At 43.1% G+C, this 22340-nt stretch overlaps 1 protein-coding gene across 1 annotated transcript in view; it reads left to right on the top strand.

The window, feature by feature from the left end:
* LOC147747918 (rab GTPase-activating protein 1-like) overlaps positions 1 to 17864 on the top strand; it is a 1062456-nt gene extending 1044592 nt beyond the window's left edge. The window contains exon 21 of the mRNA XM_086926396.1: positions 17331 to 17864. Within this exon, the coding sequence (XP_086782522.1) occupies positions 17331 to 17864 (534 nt within the window). The remainder of the gene's footprint in view (positions 1 to 17330) is intronic.
* The last annotated feature ends 4476 nt before the right edge of the window (positions 17865 to 22340 follow it).

Here is a 22340-nt window from a genome sequence, read left to right as displayed (position 1 = left end):
GGGGTGTAGTAGTGGGAGGAAGTTCGATTTCCAAAGAGGAGTCAGGGAAGAGACTCTCCCTAGATCTAGTCAGGGATTTATTTAACGCTGTATTTAATATCCGCTCGGAGTAACCTCTGGCCCTCAATCTGGCCAAGAGTTCTTCCAAGCAGGCATCAAAATCTGAAGGAGAGCTGCATATTCTTTTTAATCTAAGGATTTCCCCATAGGGGATTCCCGAGATTGTGTGTCTGAGTCTTCCTGCACGCCAAGTCACTTGTGTGCCACTGCTACTTGTCACCTGATTTTAAATTGAAGTATATAAACAAATCTGGTTTAAATTAGTGTGGATGACATTCTGTAGCACCAGTGTATCAAAAAAACTCACTTCCTAAATGTGACCAGAGTATTTTAGGAAGCGTCTACTATTTACCCATGAATGTGCATATGGCACAGGCTTCCTTTTGTTTTGGACTGATGGAGAGGGGCCTGGTCTCTTCTGTAAATGTACCCACTTTAGCATCCCCGCAATCTACCCTGACGGAGTCCAGCCTTAAATGTTATCTGTTTCCTTTAATATCAGGAAGGAAAAAGACAGAGGAAGGAGAAGAGAGAGAAAGAAAGAAAAAACACTGTTGTCGAAAACCCAGTGAGCCACGGCCATTCAGAAATCCGCAACATACAGCATACATTTTTTTCTACTTGAATGGACCTTTCATGCAGAAACGTGTATGTCCCCATGAGCCCACTGCCAGCACAAAGACAGGTCATCTGGGCAGGCAAAATCTGTCATTCTTTCAACTTGTCACAGGCTTGTGTACAGCTGGAGAGGGATATATATATATATATATATATATATATATATATATATATATATATATATATATATATATATATATATATATATATATATATATATATATATATATATCTCACTTTGCAGCTGCTAGGCCCTCATAAACTAATAATGTATCTAAGAGAGGGAAGGAAAATTGTTGTCCGTGCTGTATTTTCATCAGTTTGTTTATAGTGCAAACTCGACCAGAAGGTAGTAGGGCACTTTCCAAGAGCAACAATTACATTACACAAGGACACATTTTTTAAGGCACAGGGAGATTAAGGGTCTTATTACAAGTTTGGCGGATGGATCCTCTGTCACAAACATGACGGGTATCCCGTCCCCCTTATTACAAGTTCCATAGGATATAATGGTATTATTTGGCAGGCAGGATATCCGTCACAAACGTGACGGAGTAACCCTAGCAGCCAACTCGTAATCAGGCCCTAAGTGATTTGCCTAGAATTACTGGATGTTGAGCCGATGCATAGACTCGAGCCACGTTTACCAGGTTCAAAGTCAGCAGCTCTGGCTGTTGAGCCACACCCTCTCCCATGAGTTGTGATTGGCAATTTTTCTGGGTTTTTTGTTTGCATTTCATTGCAAAAACCAGTAGGAACTGAAAACTGGGAGACTTGATTACAACAAGCAGGTACCTGTTTGTGTCATTCAATTTCTCAGGTCCGTTTAACGTGGCTGCCGTCCTTTAATAATGATGCTTGTGGTGTTCATGATCTATAATGATGTTGCTTCATGGTGTGTGATATGTTTGCTATTGTTCCCTTGCTTTTTTTTGTTTCTGTAGTTACTCCCCCCCAGTGCGTCTGTCGGCCACTGGCCAACACTGGGGAGGGTTAGAAGGGGCCCTCTGGTGTTTTGCACCAGAGGGTTTCCTGTTTTTTCTCCCGAGGCACGGGTTGCTGGAGATGAGCTTCCCACGCACCTGAACTTTTTTATTGTGACGGCGATCAGCGTGCAGGGCGCGCTGACAACATTACATTCCAAAAGTATAAAAGTAAAACGTTCGAAGGGCTAATTTTAATTTCACTGAATCAGTGCTTGGGGGACATCTCAGCCACCTGAGCACTGATTTGTATCTTTGGAAAGGGGAGAATCTCCCATTTCCAACTATACCTCTGCCCAGTGGATCTCTGCTTAGGGATCGCCACAGGAGAGCGACCCTCAAGCAGGCATCCACCCACTAGACACCAGGGATTGGGGACTTAAGGCAAGATCTTGTGCTCCCCCCACATTTCATTAAAACTGTCGTTTTCCCCCCACCCGCCATGGGAGGGCAGATGGTAATTGCCCACTGATCATGTACCTGGGGTGGGGGGGGGGGGGGGGACTAGACACAAGGTATAGTTTTTTTGACATACAGTAATATAGAGGTGGGGGCTGCCCACAAGGGCATGGTCATGCCCCCAATGCAGTATAAATGCAACCGTCTTTCTGCCCCTCCCCCCCCCCCCCATGGGGACAGATGGGGTGATTACCCCAATTTCCCCCGGGGGGGGGGGCAGAAACCCCACTAGACACCAGAGATTTATTTCATTGAATACAAATATAGGGGTGGGGGCTGCCCACCACGGCATGGCCAAGGTTTCACCTCAATATAAATGCAGCAGTCTTTCATGGGGCAATTACCCCGATCTGCCACCTCAGGGGGGGTAGATAGCCCATTAGACACAGCAGATTTTTTTATATATATAAAAATATAGGGATGAGGGTTGCCCACCATGGCATAGCCATGACCCCACCCCAGAAATGGCAAAGAATGCCCCTCTGGGTGGCAGATGGGGGTGATTACCCCAATTTGCCTACCCCAGGGGGGAGTGGGGGCAGAAAATCGACTGGACACCAGGGAAAAACATGGGGGGGGGACTGCTCACCATAGGCATGGTGATACCCTGCACTCCAAAAAAGGGCTCAACAGTCATTCTGCCCACTGGGTGGATGGGGGCAATTACCCCTATTTAGCTTCCCCCGGAGGGGTCAGAAAGACCACTAGAGACGAGAGACTGCATTTACACAGTATTGTTTAATGGGGGGTCCCCTTGGGCCTTTGCTTTCAACACATCAGTCTAACAAATGGTGGGTGACCCAATATACCCTTGCGGGCTTGGGCAGTTATTGAAGCCAAACCAGTTTACTGGTTTGGCGTCTGTGTACCCGGAACCCAAAGGACTTTGGAACGTTTGCTCCAGTACTCTATATTAAATTGCACAAGAGAAGGAATACTGCAAAAACTTTAAGGTGCTGAAAATTCCTTAGACCTGAAGAAGTGATATCAGAGGATTCAGAAAATCGCGATGGCCTAAATCTCATTCAACCAAATCTTATGGGATTTCAATTGACACACGTTTTCAAAAGGGGTCACCATTACAAATATATGTTGTCCTGAAGAAGGTCTTGCAAGTAAACAACATAAGACCGAAACTTCAACTGTTAAGTCCATCTCAACGCTGGTTATTAACTACGCATTTGACTTTCACTATAAAGAACAATAGGAGTCACTTGTTGTTGATTGATTTGATTGGGCTTTTTATTCGGATGTGGAATTGGAAAATGTATTTATTCCTTTGGCATTTGAATTTTTGATTAAATCTACAAGATGATTTGTACTCTTTGAATTTTTAATATTTGCATATATAAAAGAATCTTTTGATACAAAAGATTTTCCGTGTTGCTGCTTTTTAATTTTTGATTGTTCATTTCATGTCTCACAATAAGGTTGATTGAGATAAATCATGCCCAGATCCCAATGAGGTTAAGTCAGATAAAATGATATTTATAATTTTTCAATTGGACCTCTGTAAATTGTTTATTTTTTCAAACAAATTCCCTTGCTGGTATTCTTTCATTTACATTCTCCACACCAGGGCCTAAAGACTTTCTGCCCCCCCCCCCCCCCCACCCCCCTGTGAGGTGGATAGGGGTATTCACCCCAAATCTGCCTCCCCAGGGAGGCAGAAAGTGCAGTAAACATCAGTGATTTCAAAATGGCCCTAAAATCAACATAAGGAGGTGGCGGCTTAATCTGGCATTAAGCAACACCCCGCCCCAGAAGGACGGGGTATGGCCCTACCCGGGGCAAATAGAAAATGCGTCCCTAACGGGGAGGTTGCCCCAAATCTTTACCCAGGGGTGGGGGGTACCAAGCCCACTGCATTTGGGAAGAAAGAAGAGGGTGCAGGCATTGTACTCTGACATTGCCCATCCCCCTCGAAGAGGACAAATCAGTATTTTGACTTCCACAGTGGGCAGAGAAGGAGTTTGCCACCAGTTTACCCCTCCCCCTCCCCGGGGGCAGAAAGCCCAGTGAAATGAAAGGACTATTTTTTCCCCATAAAATAAAGTAGGTGGGTGTGGCCCATCCTGACATCAGGTCTCACCCTCACCAGTCTTTCTGCTCTCCTGGGGACTATAGCATCCCATCCCACAGGCAAGAGGGAGCACGTATGATTCGTATTTTTTTCCGTATGGGCCATGCGAGTAGGGCTCAAGCCCAATATCTTCCCACTTGCAATGGTGAATGGCTGTACTTTTTGGGCTTGGGTAGGCCACCACCTGGAGAAAACTACAGCTCCCAGACATTTTGGAAAACTAGACATTAAAGGGAGCCCAGGGTGGTGTGCCTTGCGTGGATTCCATTAATGTTTTCTTACCCACAATCCTTTCATTACCTAAAACTCTCCCTAAAATCACTCATTCACTCATTTTCCTTGTACTCCTGTGATGTAGACTTACGGAATACACACGGATCCACACAATTCCTACGGTCCAGTGGAAAACATGCACAACCTGCCAGCCCCTGTCTGAGCACCGAACCACGGCACTCTGACCAATCACAATGCTGCTAAAGCGGCGTTGTGATCGGTCAGGGGGCTCTAGGATGCTGTTTGCTGCCTGCGGAGGGAGGACGGAGGATCGAGGAAGAAAAGGCGGGTGCCAGTGGTATAGGGAAGTGCTTTTTTTAAATTTATGTTTATTTCCCACCCCCTTCCTCTGGACTGTTCAATAGCAGCAGCTACTGGTTAACTGGGGCCTGGCTCAGCTGCCACCTTGGGAAACCTACCAAACCCACACATTTCTGAAAAGTAGACATCCGGGAAGTCCAGGGTGGTGTGCTTTGCATGGAAACCATGAGGTGTTCTTACCCATAATTCCCTGCAAACCTCAAACTTTGCCTTAAATCACAAATTTTCCTTGCATTTCTGTGATGGAAACATCGAGAATCAGAAGGAATCCACAAAATTCTGACCATCCAGCATTACCTCACTTGTACCTTACTTGCGCTGATAAAAACGTTGTCACTTGTGTTGGCTAGGGCTAGTGCCTGTAACAGGAATGGACCCTGGGACACGGGCACAAACATGTTGGTTAAAAAAAGGACGCAAATTGGGCGTGGATACCCTATGTGGAAAAAAAGTAATGCAGCCCTAAACGCAAACTACCCAGATAGGCAGAAAAAAAGGGTCAGCACGGGGGGAGGAGCAGTTAAAGGGTTAAAAGATTAGTATAAGAGTTACTGTGAGTGCTCAGATCTTTCAGTTCATCTGTGGTGTTTTCTTTGCAACACATAGTGAAGTGTGCTGCTCACCTCTTCTTGCAAGCAGATGGGTGCATTTTCTTTTCATAATTGTGTCAGAAAGAAGACATCACAGCATTTTTTGTCTGTTGGTAAGACACAGGCAGCCAACTGTCAATTAATAAGCCCTTTATGGCCTTGGTGGTCTTTTACATCACTCTTCAGTGTAGTAGCACCACCAGATTACAAATTGTGTTAGTGTTTTCACAACGTTTTGATGTGATCCCAGAAGCCTTGATTCTGAGATAACGGCTATTCGGTTTCAAGAGAATTAGTGCATTTTGTTCCTTCTTTCCGTGTACATTATTTGCTTCAAGCTCCTCACAGGGTGACAATAGCTGTGAGGCGGGGTGTGCGCTGTATCACAGAATTGCTGTTACTCGTTCTTTTCCTCTTCACTTATAAAGTAATAACCCAAAGCTCTGTAAATAAAGTCAGCCCATGAGTAAAAGCTTGACTCGATGTTGTAAAATTCACTCTTGCTGCATTTAGTCTCCTTTCTTATTGGCCATTATAGTTCTAATGTGTGGCTATTGCTCAGATCCTCTTGGGCTGTTAAAACATCCTAAGCAAAGTAACTAACACTACTAAAGATTTGTATTTCATTAACTGCATGTGGTAAACCTGTACTTGATAGGGTTTTAAAAACTAATTTAATTATCTTCTGCACTTTACTCTTTAGCAGCTTGTTATTTATGTGTTTCTGGAGATTTTCAGCAACGTGATTAGAAAAGAGATGCAACATATACCTCCCTTCCTTGCTTCCAGCACAGGGCTTCACTCCTGAGGCCGGCCGTGCTGAGAAGTATGGGTGCGCTGGCCGTGGACGCAGGAACTGCAAAATTCTGTGTTAAATACCCATAATCAATGCATCATTTACCATACAGAGACTGTTGAAGACTCTGAATTTTTTACACAAGTGTTAGCTATCCAGTATATTCAAAAGAAGTGATGAAATGTGGCAGTGAATTGTCCATATTTCTGCATGGTGGAAGTCATGCGACAAGGCCTGTCACTTCCTTGTACACCAGAGCAGTTTCCTACTGCCTGTATAACTCTACTGCATGTGTCTCCAACCTTTTCTGTAGGGAGAGCTACTTCTGATCAGTGAAAATCATTGTGAGCTACTGAAGGCCAAGTCACTTGTGCATTGTTACCAGATAGCCCCTCGCCCAGCTGGGAAAAACTATCACAACGCATGCATTACAACGTAGTGCCTTTACAACTCTGTCAGTACCACGACTGCGACGTTAACCGCGAGTTCCATTACAGCGCAAGTCATTACAACGACTTGCTTTAGGGAATGCAGTGTTAGACTGGTGTTGGATTTTAAATCCAACACCTACCCTTCTGATACACCGACTGGAGTTGGAATAGTAATTTAAACTATTCCAAAGTCCAGCACTTCCCTAAAGCAAGTTGTTATAATGACTTGCGTTGTAATGGTTTGCGTGGTAACGACACAGCTGTGGTATTGACTGCATTATTAAGCCATGCGTGGTTTTAGCATGTGTGGTAACAAATGGTATTCCGCCCAGCTTCATTTACTTTAAGCCTAATGTCCATAGAGTCAGATCCTATGGTTTGAAGAAAATACTTTGATTAGGGGCACTATGACAGGACTGCCATGTATATCAGTGAGAGAGTGGTCTTTGCGGATGTATGCACATGTGTCCGTATGAATGGGATATATGTGTGTGGGTGAATGAGAGCCTGTGTTGTATGTACTTGTGGCACAGGACATATCTTTCGCCATATCTGGGACCGTTACGTGTATAATACAAACATACAACAATTGATTTTTAAATGGGAAACATTTAAAGTGCAGAAAAATGTTCTACACAAATGTTCATAATATGGAATAATTTTCTACACTTTAAAATTTTCTCACCTAAAAAAGAATGGCTGTATTTTTAAGTTATAAATATTACACTGTGTTTACCAGCCACTGGGAGGAAGATGCCTGCTGTGTGTAAATATGGCACTTTGGAATGGGAGAAAATTAAACTGGCGAGTTCACTTTATGTTTATATTGATCCCATAAAACACATCATTTACATTCTCTCTCATTTCAAAGTGTCGCATTTACAAGCAGCAGGCATCTTGTACCCAGAAGCCTGTAGACATGGTCCCATATTTATAATAGAAAAATACAGCCATTTGTTTAAATAGGAGGAATTTAAAGTGAAGAAGCATGCTGTATAAAATAATGGTCTAATTTAAAGTGGAGAAAAACATTAAGACAATGTTTCATAGAAATATTTTTCTTCACTTTTTATTTCTCCCTTTTAAAACAAGCATTTATCAATGCAATAGGTCTCGTAGCATTAAAGTTTGAGTTATTGACATTGTGTATGACAATGCGTTGCATACATTTTTTAGCAAACTTTGAATTGGTGAGCAGTGAGAGTGTGTGCAAGAGTATGCTGCTCTTGAAAGCAGTGTGGTAGAGAGTGCAGGAATTTGGGTGACCTGAGCAATGTGGATGATGCACCTCACGCACTGGGTTGACACAGTTATTATTCACACAGCTCTGATGATGCACCTCACGCACGGGGCTGACGCCTCCTGAAAGTGCCAGTATTTCTGAGCCTCCCTTGAAACTTGAAAGAGAGGCAAATACCAACAAAAAACGAGAAAACAAACTGTGCTGCCTTGGAGTCCTTACCAAACATTCAAAGGCTGTTGTACTACACCTTTCTGGTGTTCACAGATTCAATGCATATCCGCTTCTACTTTAGGATGTTTGTAAAAGGAATAACTAACCACAACAGCATGGACATGAAGTGTTTGGCTCATGCTGGTTTATCCTCCGCTCTGTGGTTTTTAACTGAGGCCAGTAACTAAATGTAATCCGAGACGATCCACAACAGAGGCCGGTTATCACAGAATTCAGTATGCGGGGCTTATCTAGCCCTCCTCTCAATTGTCCTCTCTTTCAGGCTTTGGCTAGAATACTGCAAAGTATGTCATCATGTTTTCTTTCTATGCCCTAACCACAGATTGATGACCACATCATTCTATATTCCCTTTCTCTGTGCCCCTAATTCATGTTGTTTACTGTTGCATTCCATGTCTCAGGACTGATGTGCATTATGTGCAGGAAAGGAAAATGAGCTCTCTACAGGGCCAAATGAGCAAACAGAATATGCAGCTGCTGGCATGCAGCACTGAAACACAGATAAGTCAATTCGTAGAGATTACCTTGGATCCCTGTTCCCTCTCAACTTTCAGAATCTTACCAGTTTCTTCCTATCCCAGCACTCCTTACTGTGCTAAAGATAAAACTACAGGTCACAACATAGCACACCAGTGGACCCGTTTATGTATGGCACCTTCAGGCAATTTACGTTCTAAAGTTGTTGATTTTGCTTTTCCAAATATGGTGATAGATGCTCACGTCAATGTACGACAAATACTTTTGGTGTCACACATAATACAGACTTATCTGGAAGCTATGGCCCAAAATGCAAGGAGCTAGAACAGTTCGCCACATCACTCAGACTAGAGATGTTTCACTGTAGCCCATGATTCTAGTCACGTCCTCTCTATGGTCCTTTACACAGAAAATCCTGAGTTAGGCAGTCTAGACTTCTCTCGCCCAGCTCACCCCTCATTACTCTAGAGTCCTCACCTTAGGCTGGTTGGTGATCATGGGGGCGCTGTTGGACCAGCCTGCGGAGAGAGGCTGTGGGGGCTCAAACATCGCATGGAGAACTGGATACAGCGCCACCTACCAGCTAGTACAATAACACTGCACATGCGTCAAAGTAACTAGTACCAATAACAAACTACGCATGTGCTGTTAAAAAACACTGCGAGAGTGCACATGCGCTGTTTAAGGTGAAGGGTAGCAGTGTCGCGCCTGCGCAATAATATCAGCGAAAAGTAGATGCCGGGGTTCGTTCTTTGGTATCCCGTCTGAGAGTTGTAGCTGCTTACTACACAAACAGGCATTGGCAAAAGCCATTGGGTCTGGCGATGGTCCCATTATTTTCGTTTAACTTTTCTCACATACATACATGCCAGCACCCCGATTCGAGCAGGAAACTCACGATTTGCAGAAGTCCGAAGTGGCGGTAAGTGGGCCTTAGTTTTAGGGGGGGGGCGGCGGGGGGGTCTCGGTGCGCTCATGTGTGTGTGTGTGTGTGCGCGCGTGTGTATGTGTGCGACGGGGGGGTGTCTCTGTATGTGTGTGTGCGTGTATGGGCGCTCGTGTGGGTGCGCATGCGTGTGTGTTGGAGAGACAGGAGACAGGAGATGGCCACATCGTGCTCGTTCGCGCGCGCGCGGCCCGCTCCGATCGCTGATTTTGGGATGCGCGCGGCCAGCTCCTGTCTCCTGGAAAGCTGAGTCGCTAACTATAGTTCTCTGGCGAGGCAGCGCTTTGCGCTGTAAACGCCAAGAGATCTAAAAAATTACCATATTTTTCAGTTAGAAATATGACACATTGTCTCATGGCCCCTGGAAGCAAGAGACCTTCTGTTTGTAGATGCAACAATTTGCAATGGTAGAAAATTAAAATGAAGAGTCAACATATTCATGATGTTAACTCTTCATTTTAATTTTCTCCCATTTAAAAGAATTCAGAAACCTCTTTTTGTTCTCACACTCCAATACTGACTTGACAAGGACTTTTATTCAACAGGTTAAATACCGTCAACAGGGACCATCATCCAAATCTAATATTTTTTAGGAGATTCCCTCACCTCCCTTCTCATCAGCAACTTCTTCCTAAGTCAATTAACCTTTTCAGTTGCTTTAAAGAAAGTGCATATTTTTTTCAATGCTGAAGAAATCAACACTTGGCCCAGGTGATATTAACCTTTTTGTCCCACCACCAACCTACATGTGTTAGGACAAAAGAGGCAACAGTCTCCTAACTACAGGAGCAGAGCATTAAGAACAATACTCCGTAGGACTACAAATCCATCTTCAAACCACTCTGTAAAACTGAGACAGGTACAATTCGAGTGGGCAACAATAACCTCCTCATTAACAAAATGAATTGTTTTTGTCTGGCGATTGTGTTTGACTTCCTGGCAGTCTTCAATTCAATCAACCATTATGCACATACCCACATTATCAATATGCCACCAACACTGAACTCTACCTCAAAATCTCCTTAATCAGCAATTTAGTGATTGGAAACCTGCCTTATCTACTACATAATTACATATCAAGTACAAACAATAAGCTCAACCCAACAGCTCTAAGCAATCACAGGTTCCTCATACATGATGTGGACCTAAAACAATACCCCCTCGGTTCCTCCAATTGACAGACCGTGCAAAATGAGTTGGATTCCTCAGCAACACAGACTTCATTTTCAAATAACACATCATCAAGAAAACAATGACAGCATGGGGCCACCTCTTTCCTGAAAAATAAAAACCTTTCTCCTTCCACAATCTTATTTCAAAACAGTGGAAGCCCTGGCTTTCTCTCACCTGGGTGGAGACAATGCTCTGTTCATCAGTCTTCCTGTCACGACTTGAAGGGCATTCTACACACTTCAAAACATCTCAGCCATGCCTTAAAAAAATCGTCTGTAACGCCCCAATATGAAAGGAACTGACTCAGCTCCATGCCCACTCCATCTTCAAAACCAGTTTATCACCTACAAGGGCATAAGAAACAATACCCCCACATACCTTGCCAAAATGTAACCACCTCTTGTGAATATCACTACACCAGAAGCCAAGATATTGCCAGAAAGGAGATGAGAAAAACTAGAAGGAAGGCCATGAATGTCTTGGAACAAGATCCCAAACGACATCGGAGTCAATCCGGGCCTCCTGCAATTCAGAAAGAAACTGAAGATACACGTATTCAATGAGTAACACTCCTACACGGTAGGAACCATTAGCTATCAGCCTGTTTGAAAATTATCTTCAGTCATTACTCTGGGCTTGCAGTGCTCAAGCCTGCTTGCAGACATGCTTAAATACCTTCATAAATAACCTTTTTAATTAACTGCATGAAGAACATCTGTGAATATAACAAAAATGTGAAGTCAGAGAAATTGATAACTGGTATAGTCATAAGGTGAGGGACTTGCAGCTAGGGGGGAGAGGGAGGCAGGGGCCGGTTTTTTCAAGCAATAGATGTCTTTCTTTGAAAGCGTTAGACAAATCCTCTGTCGGACATAGGACGCAGGTTTTACCCTTGCTTGGACCCCACCTTACCTGGCAACGGCTCTGGAAAAAGAGGCCACGCTCTGTCCGTTGTTACCTCGCGGCCAACCTGAACCGTATGTGGAGGTCATAAGAGGATTTGAACACCTGAAAGCCAGGTTATATGGTTGTATATTTCCAACCTCATAATAGATAGATATTCTTTATAATCTTTACAATTTTTCACACATCACAGTAGCAATATATGATTTTTGTGGTCCTGAAGAAAACCTAGGATTAACTATCCCAATGGCTGAAACATGTTGACCTATTAATACAGTTATTATTTAAAAATGTTTTGCACTGTTTTTAGTGTGGGTAACGAGATACTCAATAAACAAACTTTTCTCTTGCTATCCACTTTTAATCTCACTCTCACTTTCTATGCACTGCGCCCATCACTTTTAGAACTACCTCTTCACATCTGCGATATTGCTGAGAGCTATCTCTCTTGAATACTTAAAAAATATCCATGAGCTCCCTTCTCAGCGCAAGAAGGTTGTAGCCCATGGTTACACTAGTGTGTGGCCTGGAGGAGACCCAGATGATGAAGCATGTCACCTCTGGTGGTGGGAATCCGTCCTTTTTAAAGGATTTTCCACAGTAAATGTGTTCTTTCCTGAGCTATATCTTCCCTCTATTTATCATACCATTGAGTCACAGCTCTTTTATTGTTCATTGCAATCTCCCTCGACTCAGTAGGCCCGGGTATCTATTTACGTTATTGTGGCTGTTCCCATGAGGCACAGGTTCAAGACTGGTTTGCATATAGCAAGGTCTGTACTGGGGTGGCATTGTGAGCAAAAGAATGTTGTATTTAACTCAGATCTCTTGACTGGGGGTGAATGTTTTGGTTTGTTCTGCAATCCGTCCATCAATTGTTTGTCTTTTGATTTCTCGCCCTAAGTGCGCCAGGTATGCCCAGAAGTCGGTCCTGGGCTCACTGTGCCACTGGAATCAAGCTATCCTGGCCGATGAGGGCTGAAACTCCGAAACCGGTCCTAGGATGCTTGTTTCCGGTCAGGCAGGACCTGGCTTGGCAGTTCGGGCTGGACTGTTCCCATGTGGCACAGGGTCAGGGCTGATTTGCATATCGCGAGGTATAAACTGGGGTGGAATTGTGAGCAAATGAATGATGGATTTAACCCAAATCTCTTGACTGGGGGTGAATGTTTTGATTTGTTCTGCATTCCGTCCATCAGTTGTGTGTCTTTTTCTTAAAGGCATCTGAAGAGCACCATTAATATTAGAGGTAATACCTCAAGTGTAGAAGACCATACCAAAATGTAATTTTAATCAAAATGATGCTTATTTCCTGACTATTAGACCTTATCAAATTGAAATGGAATTGAGGTGCACAGGATTACTCACTGTGATCAAGAGTTACCTATTTGGTCACTGGACACAATGGCCTACAGAGAAAGCAGATTTACCAGTCAGTACATCTGAAAGCATTTTAATGTTCCTTCATGCATGTTTGTGCACCAAGATGTGATCTCACTGCATGTATTTACTTCATCTGCTCATATGCCAGCTCATTATATGCCATTAAGGTGGAGTGAGGTGTCATTAAGTCTCGCCTATCAGACAGCTTTTAGATGTCTGTTTCTCAAAGACCTCTTGCTAACTAATAGGAAGCCCTCACAGTGGGCTTAGAGCCTGCCACTTTGTTACCATTGGTTGGCTTTATTGTCACTCTTTTTTGCTTCCTTCTATTTCAATGACTTGCCTTCCTCTTTTTGTGTTTTTCTTTCCCTGAAGCATAGCTCATTTACTATCATTTAACTGGATGCCTTGTATCTTTCCACTGCTCACATCAGGAAGCAACATTTTTTTTTATTCAGCATTCCATGAGATTGGATGTGTTGTCTTGCTCTTTCCCTCGTGTACTTTTCCCACTGCAAATACCCACCCCGTTGCTGTCAGTGTTGCTCTTCAAACCTCCCAGTTTCTTTGTAAAAGCACTGCAGCAGCAGAAATATTTTTGCTGGCAGGGGCTGGCTGCTCCACTAAGCTGCTGTTTGAGGCAAAAGTTGTACTTAGCATGACTGACAAAGATGCATCTATTCTCCTGGAGTCCATAAATCTGCTCCCTGGGCTACTGCAGAGGACCAAATGGCTGGAGCATTTGGTTCAGTTGTGAGTCCTATGGAAACTAAATTTGGCCTTGGCAAGCATTTTTCTATACATTCGTACACTTATGTATTCTTTTAGAATTCACAGTTTCCTGAATGAAAAGTATTTGAAACCTAAGCCATATGATTTATAAAGACAGACAATTTTTAATTCGGTTTACAGTTTGGAAATACCTTAATCTATATGTTTGTCTTCCTGGAGTATTTCGAAATGTTTTTTCTCTGACTTTATTTTTCTCAAACAATGCTTTACAAACATAGTCAACATCTTGGCACTTCAATTATAAGGGAAAGACTTATTGGCTTTGCTAGTATTTGTTTTTAAATTGTGCACCCTTTGCATGGCCTGTACTGATGGGTAGGAGCAGTCACGCTCACTGGCTCAATCAGTCTATGTTTAAAATATTTAAAGCCAAATGAGTGCAACAGAGTACCATCTCCACCAAAGTGAAGGTTCTCCCTGCCTCATGTAAAGTTGGGGGGAACTTCAGTATGTTGACGGCAGAGACTACTCCGTCTTTATTGCTCACATACAACAAGGGTTGTTGGAGGTTTGGCCATGAGTCCGCCTGTCCTATTTAGAGTGAACGAACACATGACCAGTTTTTGTTTTCACATACCACCATACATAACATGGGCGTGTGCAGAAGCAAAAACCTTTATATGACCCCCAACACCATGGAAGAAAACTCCCTTCGGTATTGTGTTTTTTAATTTTCAAAAACAAAATCCTGCTTTTGGATTTTGTTTTTGAAAAGAACATTTTTGGGGAAGTTTGACGGATGGCTCCCACCATCAAACTTTCAATTTATTTACAAGAACCACTGTAACGGTGGTCACTGAAAATGCAAGAGATGTCCATTGTGTCAGTGGACATCTCTAAATTTGATGTCGATTTGGAGGCTTCGCCCGCCTGCGGGCCCCTAGAGCTGGCGATCTGTTACCGGCTGCATGCGTCGTATGCAGCTCTTGCGGCTTCGCCCTCACACTGGCCCAGGCGCTGGTGATTGTGGCGGTTTTCGCGCGGACGGACGCAGAGGGGTCTCCTGTGCAGATTCACTGACCCCGGAGGTGACGGGACCGTAACCGTAAGGCAGCATCACACCGCGCTGCCGGCTGCCTGATTTTAAAATGGCGGCCGCAGAGGACGTATGAAAGTTTTGAGCATGAGGCTAGAGGTAATTGGTGTCGCAGGTAAACAGGCACCGTGCAAAGGGCTGAATGACTCCAAAATAGCAGCCGCAACAATCTTATTTAGATAACAAAATGAGACCAGGTGAAATAATGGCTTTTTCAGTAAAAGTGCAGTGGGACATCCATTCAATGTACCTATCAACATATTTTTGCCCCTACCATCTTAATGATTTACCATCTTAAATTCTTAACATATCCCATCTTCCAAAATGGCAACATCATTAAAAGAGCAACCGAAAGAGGACTGGGATCGGAAATAGCAAAGGTCCCCACAGCCTTGAGTGAGCCTGAGCATCTAAAACGGCGGTCATCTTGGAAGGGCTCAATGTAATGATTTTCTACAGGGAATTTTTAAGACCGAGGGAGCAAAGAGTGAGCCTAAGCAACTAAGATGGCGTCCATCTTGGAAGGGTTCATTGTAATCATTTTATAAGGAAGTATAAGAACGAGGGAGAGAAGAGGAACCAACTACGACAAATAATCCTGCAAGCAGCGAGAGACAGGATTGTCTAACAAGACCCATGGAGCGAAGAAGATACAGCAACGACAAATACTCTGGCAAACAGGTACTTATTTTTAATATGGCGGGAACCAATTTAGAATCTACAGGCACAAACGCCTTTGTCATAAACTAACCTATCTAAGAATGCGGCAAAAAAATTCAAGCGCAACCTAATTAGAAAACACCCAGGCACGCTGATTTCTGACCCCTACTTCAACCTAAACAAAGGCATAATTATTAATTACTTGATATTTTTCACCAGAAACGTATACAACATACCACATGGCACAACATTTTTGATCATCCCATCACCAAAACTAAGAGCGGATTTATGTATAACGATCTACAAGAACGGCATTGTACTTATACAAGCAGCTAACAATGATCTAGAAAAATTTGACAACCTATTTTCAACGCTAAAAGTGTGTTGATAAACCGAGTCCTGCTAATGAACAATGGACTATACAAGAAACCACTCTACTCACCTTCAACATGACCAACATTACCACCACAGACGTTCCAATAATCAGAGACCATCTAGTTCCACAAAATACAATGACATCAGGAGGCACAACGATAACAAAAGGCTCTTTAGACGGAAATGAGTCTGAGACAGATGAAAACACTACACCACATGCCAACACAGCCCGGCGCCACCGCAGCGAGTAGAATCATTGCTTCCATCTCCTTCAGCATCATAAAGTTCAACAAGGACTTCACAAAATTCATATCCTCAGAACGTAAGACCAAAAGACCATGTCTCACGAAACGCACCCCACCCAACAAATAGTGGAGGCACTACCTCCCGAGCCAGTGACAATAATAGGAAAAATGAAGAATCCAAGGCTTTAAAACGTCAGGACACCAGCAAAACCTGAAACAGGCAGACGCATACTCCCAAAATATCTTCACATCATCGGAAAGAAATCGAAGATCTTCAAACAAAAGTGGATAACCTTTCACTAGACATTTCAAATGCATTACAAGCTTTAGAAACAATACTGGTAATTACAGTAAGCACCCACGCCAAAGTCGAACACTTCCAAAAATTAGCGCATAGCTCTCAAGTAAAGTGTAGAGAGACCGTCATACCAGTATCAAATAGACTTAACAGACCAGACAGAAATATTAAATACCTATCAGACGATGAAACCTTAACCATATTACGATCTTATGAGACGGAAACTAGCAGCAAAGAGGAGGTCAGTCCCTATCGATGCCAATCGAAAACCCTGGCCCAAGAATAGGAAACCCAACCTCAACAACCTACAACAAGTCCAGCTTACTGCCAATACTCGAGAAATGTACCTCTACTATGCCTTCTGCTCAACTGTCGGTTCGCAGCAAAACACACATCGGACATCGCGGCCCTCATCGTTAATCAAGAAATAGACATAACAATCCTTACTGAAACATGACTTACGGAATCTTCTTCCCCATACATGGATCTTCTGGTACCCCCTCACTACAACATTGTGAGATTAGACAGACAAAAAAAGACAGGAGGCGGTATAGCTTGCATACACGGGTCGGATATAGAAATCAAACAAATTCAGTCAGACCCTCTAGAATCATGTGAATACCCAAGCCTTAATGTAAGAACAGCAGGGAATCAAAGATGCAACCTGCATGCCTTTACAACCCACCAGGCATTCATGCTACTTTCATAGAATAATTAATGGAGATCATCATGGCTAATTCCAACAGTAACACTAATAACATATTCCTGGGCTATTTCAATTTACACTGGGATGACAATAACGACAAATGGATCAACGCATTTAAAGACTTCCTAACAGATTTAAACCTCACTCAAACCTGCACACAACCAACCCACCTGAAAGGGGCTACCTTGGATTGGGTAATTTATAGGAGTAAAGATGTTTCAATTCAATCAATTGTTCCTTGTGATTAGTCAGATCACCATGCCATAACTTTCCTGATACCCACAATTAAAAAGAGCAAAACCACGCAGCCTGTCAAATTGAAAAAATGGACCAGGGACGTCAAAGATCCTAATATAGATCTACTAGTAGCAAGATGCGAGAAGGAACTAAACCTGCCTAACAACTTGCTGAACGCTAATAAACTCACAGAGCACTACACTAAATCAATGACGAATATAGTCAACTCCACCATGCCACTAAAACTAAAAAGAATATCTGAAAAGGATAAAAACCCATGGTTTAATGAGACACTGAATGAAGATAGGCGTAAACTAAGACTTGCAGAAAGAAAATGGAGACAGCACCCATCATCCCCTCAGCTTAAAACACTCAGAAAGATCAGAAACAAATTCAACAAGAAAGTACTCAATTCCAAGAAAGAATTCTTTAGAACGGAACTAGACAGCGCCAAAAACAGACCAAAGAAACTATTTGAGATATTAAAGCAACAGTCAAATAAGCAGGCCAAATACCCGCACAAGAAACTACTAAAACTCAACTGATTGTGAAGAATTCTCTGCATTTTTCACTGACAAGGCCAACAAGCTAGAAAAAGAGCTCAGGTTGGCAGCAGACAATCTTCATAGTCAACTACCTAAGCAAAACAAGGATACCTCGACAATCGATCATGATAGATTGAAAAACAATGCACAATGGGCAGCCTTCAAGCTATATGACCAGAATACCATTGAAAAAAAGTTTTCGGAGATTAAACCGAACAACCACTACAATGACCCCCTCCCCTCTAAATGCTTAAAAAGGATCAATCACATTGTCGTCCCAGTATGGACAAAAATAATAAATGCTTCACTTTCTCAAGGTATCCTTCCAGATTGCCTAAAAACAGTTCCCTATCATAAAAAAACTACGGACACGGCAGAGCCAAATAACTTCCGCCCAGTAACTAATATTCCTATACTTGCCAAACTAATCGAGAAATGTGTACAAAATCAACTGAGCAACCACATCGACAATTTCAACCTGCTGGACGACTGCCAATCCAGATTCAGACCAGGCCACAGCTTGGAATCAGCAATCTTACACATAGTGGATGATGTGCTGCAGGCCTTAGGCCACAATCAAACATGCCTACTAGTACTTCTTGACCAGTCGTCTGCCTTTGACACGGTAAACCATGAAAAATTACTAGCCAGGCTTCAAGACAGGATGGGACTATCTGGAATTGTTCTGAAATGGTTTCAATCCTTCCTTTTAAACAGAACGCAAAGATTCCTTGTCAACCAGACGCTCTCCACTTCATGCCCTAATTCAATTGGAGTCCCTCAAGGATCAACACTATCCCTTCACTATTCAACTTATATGTCGAACCCTTCACAGAAATTCTCTGAGATGCATGCATATCTTATCACGTGTACGCTGATGATAAACGTAAAGATAACATCATTGGAAGACATAATGAAAATGAATGAGGCCTCAAAAATGTAATTAAATTGGCTAACTAGTAATAATCTGAAACTTAACGCACATAAAAAATGAATTCCTATTAATATCACCACCAAAGAAACCCACAGGTCCAAACTGATCACAGCACTAAACTGCACACCAACACTAGTTGAATATGCAAAATCATTGGGAGTCACGATAGATAAGAACCTAGACATGAAAACACACATCAAATCAATGACAAAAAGTGCCCGGTTTCATCTGAACTATATTAGAAAAATGAAACCTCTCATCGCCACGGCAGACCTCAAACTAGCAGTCCAATCCTTAGTTATCTCTAGGATTGAATATGGATGTATAACTCTTGCAGGTCTCAACAATTTCAACAGCCCCATTCAAAGCATGTCTAGATGCGGCTGCAAGACTCATTATGGGATCCAGAACATACGACCATATTTCTCCTCACCTGAAAGCATTAAACTGGTTACCGTAAGAAGCCAGAATTCTATTTAAACTACCATGTACTACACACAAAGCGCTACACTACAAAACTCCAAAGTACCTAGCCCAGAAAATAGAGCTTTCAGGGGAAGCAGACCAGATAGGAGTGCCAAGGAACTGCTGCTGAAACCACCCATCTTTCGGAAGAAGAAAACATATGACAGAGCATTCTCCGGAGCAGCCCCCAGAATCTGGAACTCACTCCCTCCAACATTAGAAAAATTCCAAACATAGCAACATTCAAGAAGGAAGCGAAGAGCTACCTAATGAGCAAGTTCCTTCCATAAGGCTAGACGATTCCTTAGCATTAAGACTAATACCAAACACCGAACCTGTCCTGTTGTGGATCCCACTGAAAGCACATCAGATCCATGTGCACAGAAACAATGCTACTTGTGCTAAAACGGATAGAAATTACATTTATAGGAATATTATATATAGTAATGCTGCATTGTTGAAATGGATTAGTGAATCATTGCATGTACAGGAATTGTATATACACTAATGCTACTACTATTACTGAATCTGATAAAAAAAAATCATGTACAGGAACTATATATAGCTATTCACATTGTATTACAAATGTTCCAAATGTAACTGTTAAGCGCTCTGATACCCAAGGGTCTAGTCCGCGCTATATAAAACTCTACAAATAAAAATAAAAAATTGTCTTTTGTTTTGTGTCAACGTGCAGTTCCAGGCTGTTCTGTTTCACATGAATACTTCAAAAACTTTCACTGTGTTCCTTGAACCAATGTACAACTGAATGAACAGCGCGAAGGAGCGCCATTTCTGTTTTGCAACAGGCCAGGGCCCTTGAAAAGCTTGTACACCTTGGGCACAGACAGTCATATGTTCCTGCCTCACAAACACTTCAGCTCACTTTCCCATGTGAATCAGTTTGCTCATAAAACTGAGTGAGTTTACATAGTGGCAGTGTATAGCATTAGGTCTTTGAAACGTTCTGTTATATACATTGACGTACATGGGCTAGGCAGTGAGGTAACTCAGTGTATTGGTGCACTTACAGTTGAGATTGGTGCATGAAAAGTAGGTCAGAAGTTTGAATCCTGGCAGAGCAAATTCCACTTTGCCTCTTTCCAGAGTGAATAAAATGAGTGCACTTGATTGATCTAACAGTGACTCATGGAGTTTGCTGGTCTGAGAAATGCAGTTTCAGGCATTATCTGGATTTGAAATATTGTCATTATTGTTATTATATTGAGACATCAGGGTGTCCTTGGATTCAGTGCGCTTTATGAAATGCAACTTTAATCCATTTCTTCACTCAATTTACAAAGTAAAGTGGACTATGAAAAGTACTGGCACAACTTTAAATTGCACTGTTGTGGATGTATGATTCAAGCAAAAACCTCTCTTTCATTATTAAAAACGATATCCCTTTCCTTCAGCCACTACTGTATTGGCAAAAGAACATATGCATTCTTCTTTATTCTCTTGACCTTCTATGTCTTATTATATCAAAATTAATATTGTCTTTGTAAAGGTTTTCATCAAGCGGCAGGATCAATAAACTAACTCAACCATTTATTACCCTATTTGATTCATCTGTCCCACTCGTCAAAGCAAACTATGATCAACCGTCAATTTATGAACAATCATTTTATAACTTGCTTAGGAAGTACTCTAAATAATATTGCATAGCTATTAGCCTTAACTATACTTTAAATTAGTCAAGCTTTCAGTTTGCTATGGGGGCCTCAATTTACGTAGTCCTGTCAAGAGACACTTTTTCTAGTTTTTCCACCCTTAATCTCTTTTGATATAACTTATACATTTACTGTACAATCAATATCCTTTTTCAGAATTATTACTTGAAGTATTATTTCCTGGATCTAAATGTCCTGAATGATACGAAAATTCCACACTTGATGCAAATAACCAGCATCTGGTGGCCGACATTTCAGGTTTTTAGAGTCAACCCAAATTCTGGCCTTAGATATTTCCTTTATGTGAGATGGTACACATATGCACAGAACAGCCAATGAGATTTAAATTCTCTCCTTAGTTAGGTCTCCATTTGAAGCTGAAACACTATTGTCCAGTCAGATTATCGGAGATCCAGTCCCGCAAGTCAGAAGGTCCCGAGCTGGTGGAAGGTGCATCTGATAGAGACATCTAGCCGCAGATTCCTTAACTTAGAATATCACCAGACGTCAGACTGGACCCAGAAAAAAAATGTGCAGCACCTCTGCGCTCCAGGGGACGGTGCCACACGACCCCACCCTGACGTCGTCCACGTGTGTGACGTCAGCGAGGTCATGTAAGTCCCTCCCGGCGCGCTGACGTGAGTTTCCTTCTTTTCCGCGTGCAACGCGGATCTGGAGTTAGCCGTTCCTCTGGCCTGTTTTCAGGTCCCTTTCGACGCTTCGCATCTGGAACAGTGTGCGATGCCTTCGGGCTTTAAAATGTGTACCTCCTGTTCGCTGCAAATGTCTGCGATGGACCCACATCTTATTTGTATGTGGTGTCTGGGCGGACACCACGACTCGACGGACTGCGACGCCTGCCAATACCTCAAGCCGAAGTCCCGGCGGGAGCGCCGGATGAAGCTTTTTTCGGCTCGCCTATCCCGGTTGGAGCCTCATCGCAGGCAGGACCCTCTGGTTTCCAGTTGCGGCGTTGGTCGCCCTCTGGGGCCCAGAGACGTTGTTCGCCCCTTATGGGTATGTCGCGGCGCATGTCGCCGAGTTCCTTGACCTCTCTTCCCTCTGTTGTCGGGGGCACTAGTTCCCAGAGCCCTCCGTACGTGCGCCCCCGGGAGTCGCTCCTCCCCTATCTGCCTTTTCAGGGCACAGGGGCGACTCAGACCCAGATGGAGGCTTATGCCGCTGCCCTGCAGGCCTTCCTTGGGTCCTCTCCTGCCATTGGGGCATCCTCGGGGTCTCCGCTACCTATGGGGTCCTCGACGGACTCGCCGGTGGGTTCGCCCCCGGCACCAAATAAGCCTTTGCCCTCCAGGAACAACGGAGATATGGTGTTGTCAGGGTGCGGCCCGGCTGGATCCCCTCTATGACCCATAGCAACCCTGTTGTGCCGCATAGTCCAGTGGG

The sequence above is a fragment of the Lissotriton vulgaris genome, chromosome 1_1 (assembly GCF_964263255.1).
Source record: "Lissotriton vulgaris chromosome 1_1, aLisVul1.2, whole genome shotgun sequence".
Taxonomy (NCBI): Eukaryota; Metazoa; Chordata; class Amphibia; order Caudata; family Salamandridae; genus Lissotriton; species Lissotriton vulgaris.
This window is presented reverse-complemented; position numbering and strand designations above follow the sequence as displayed.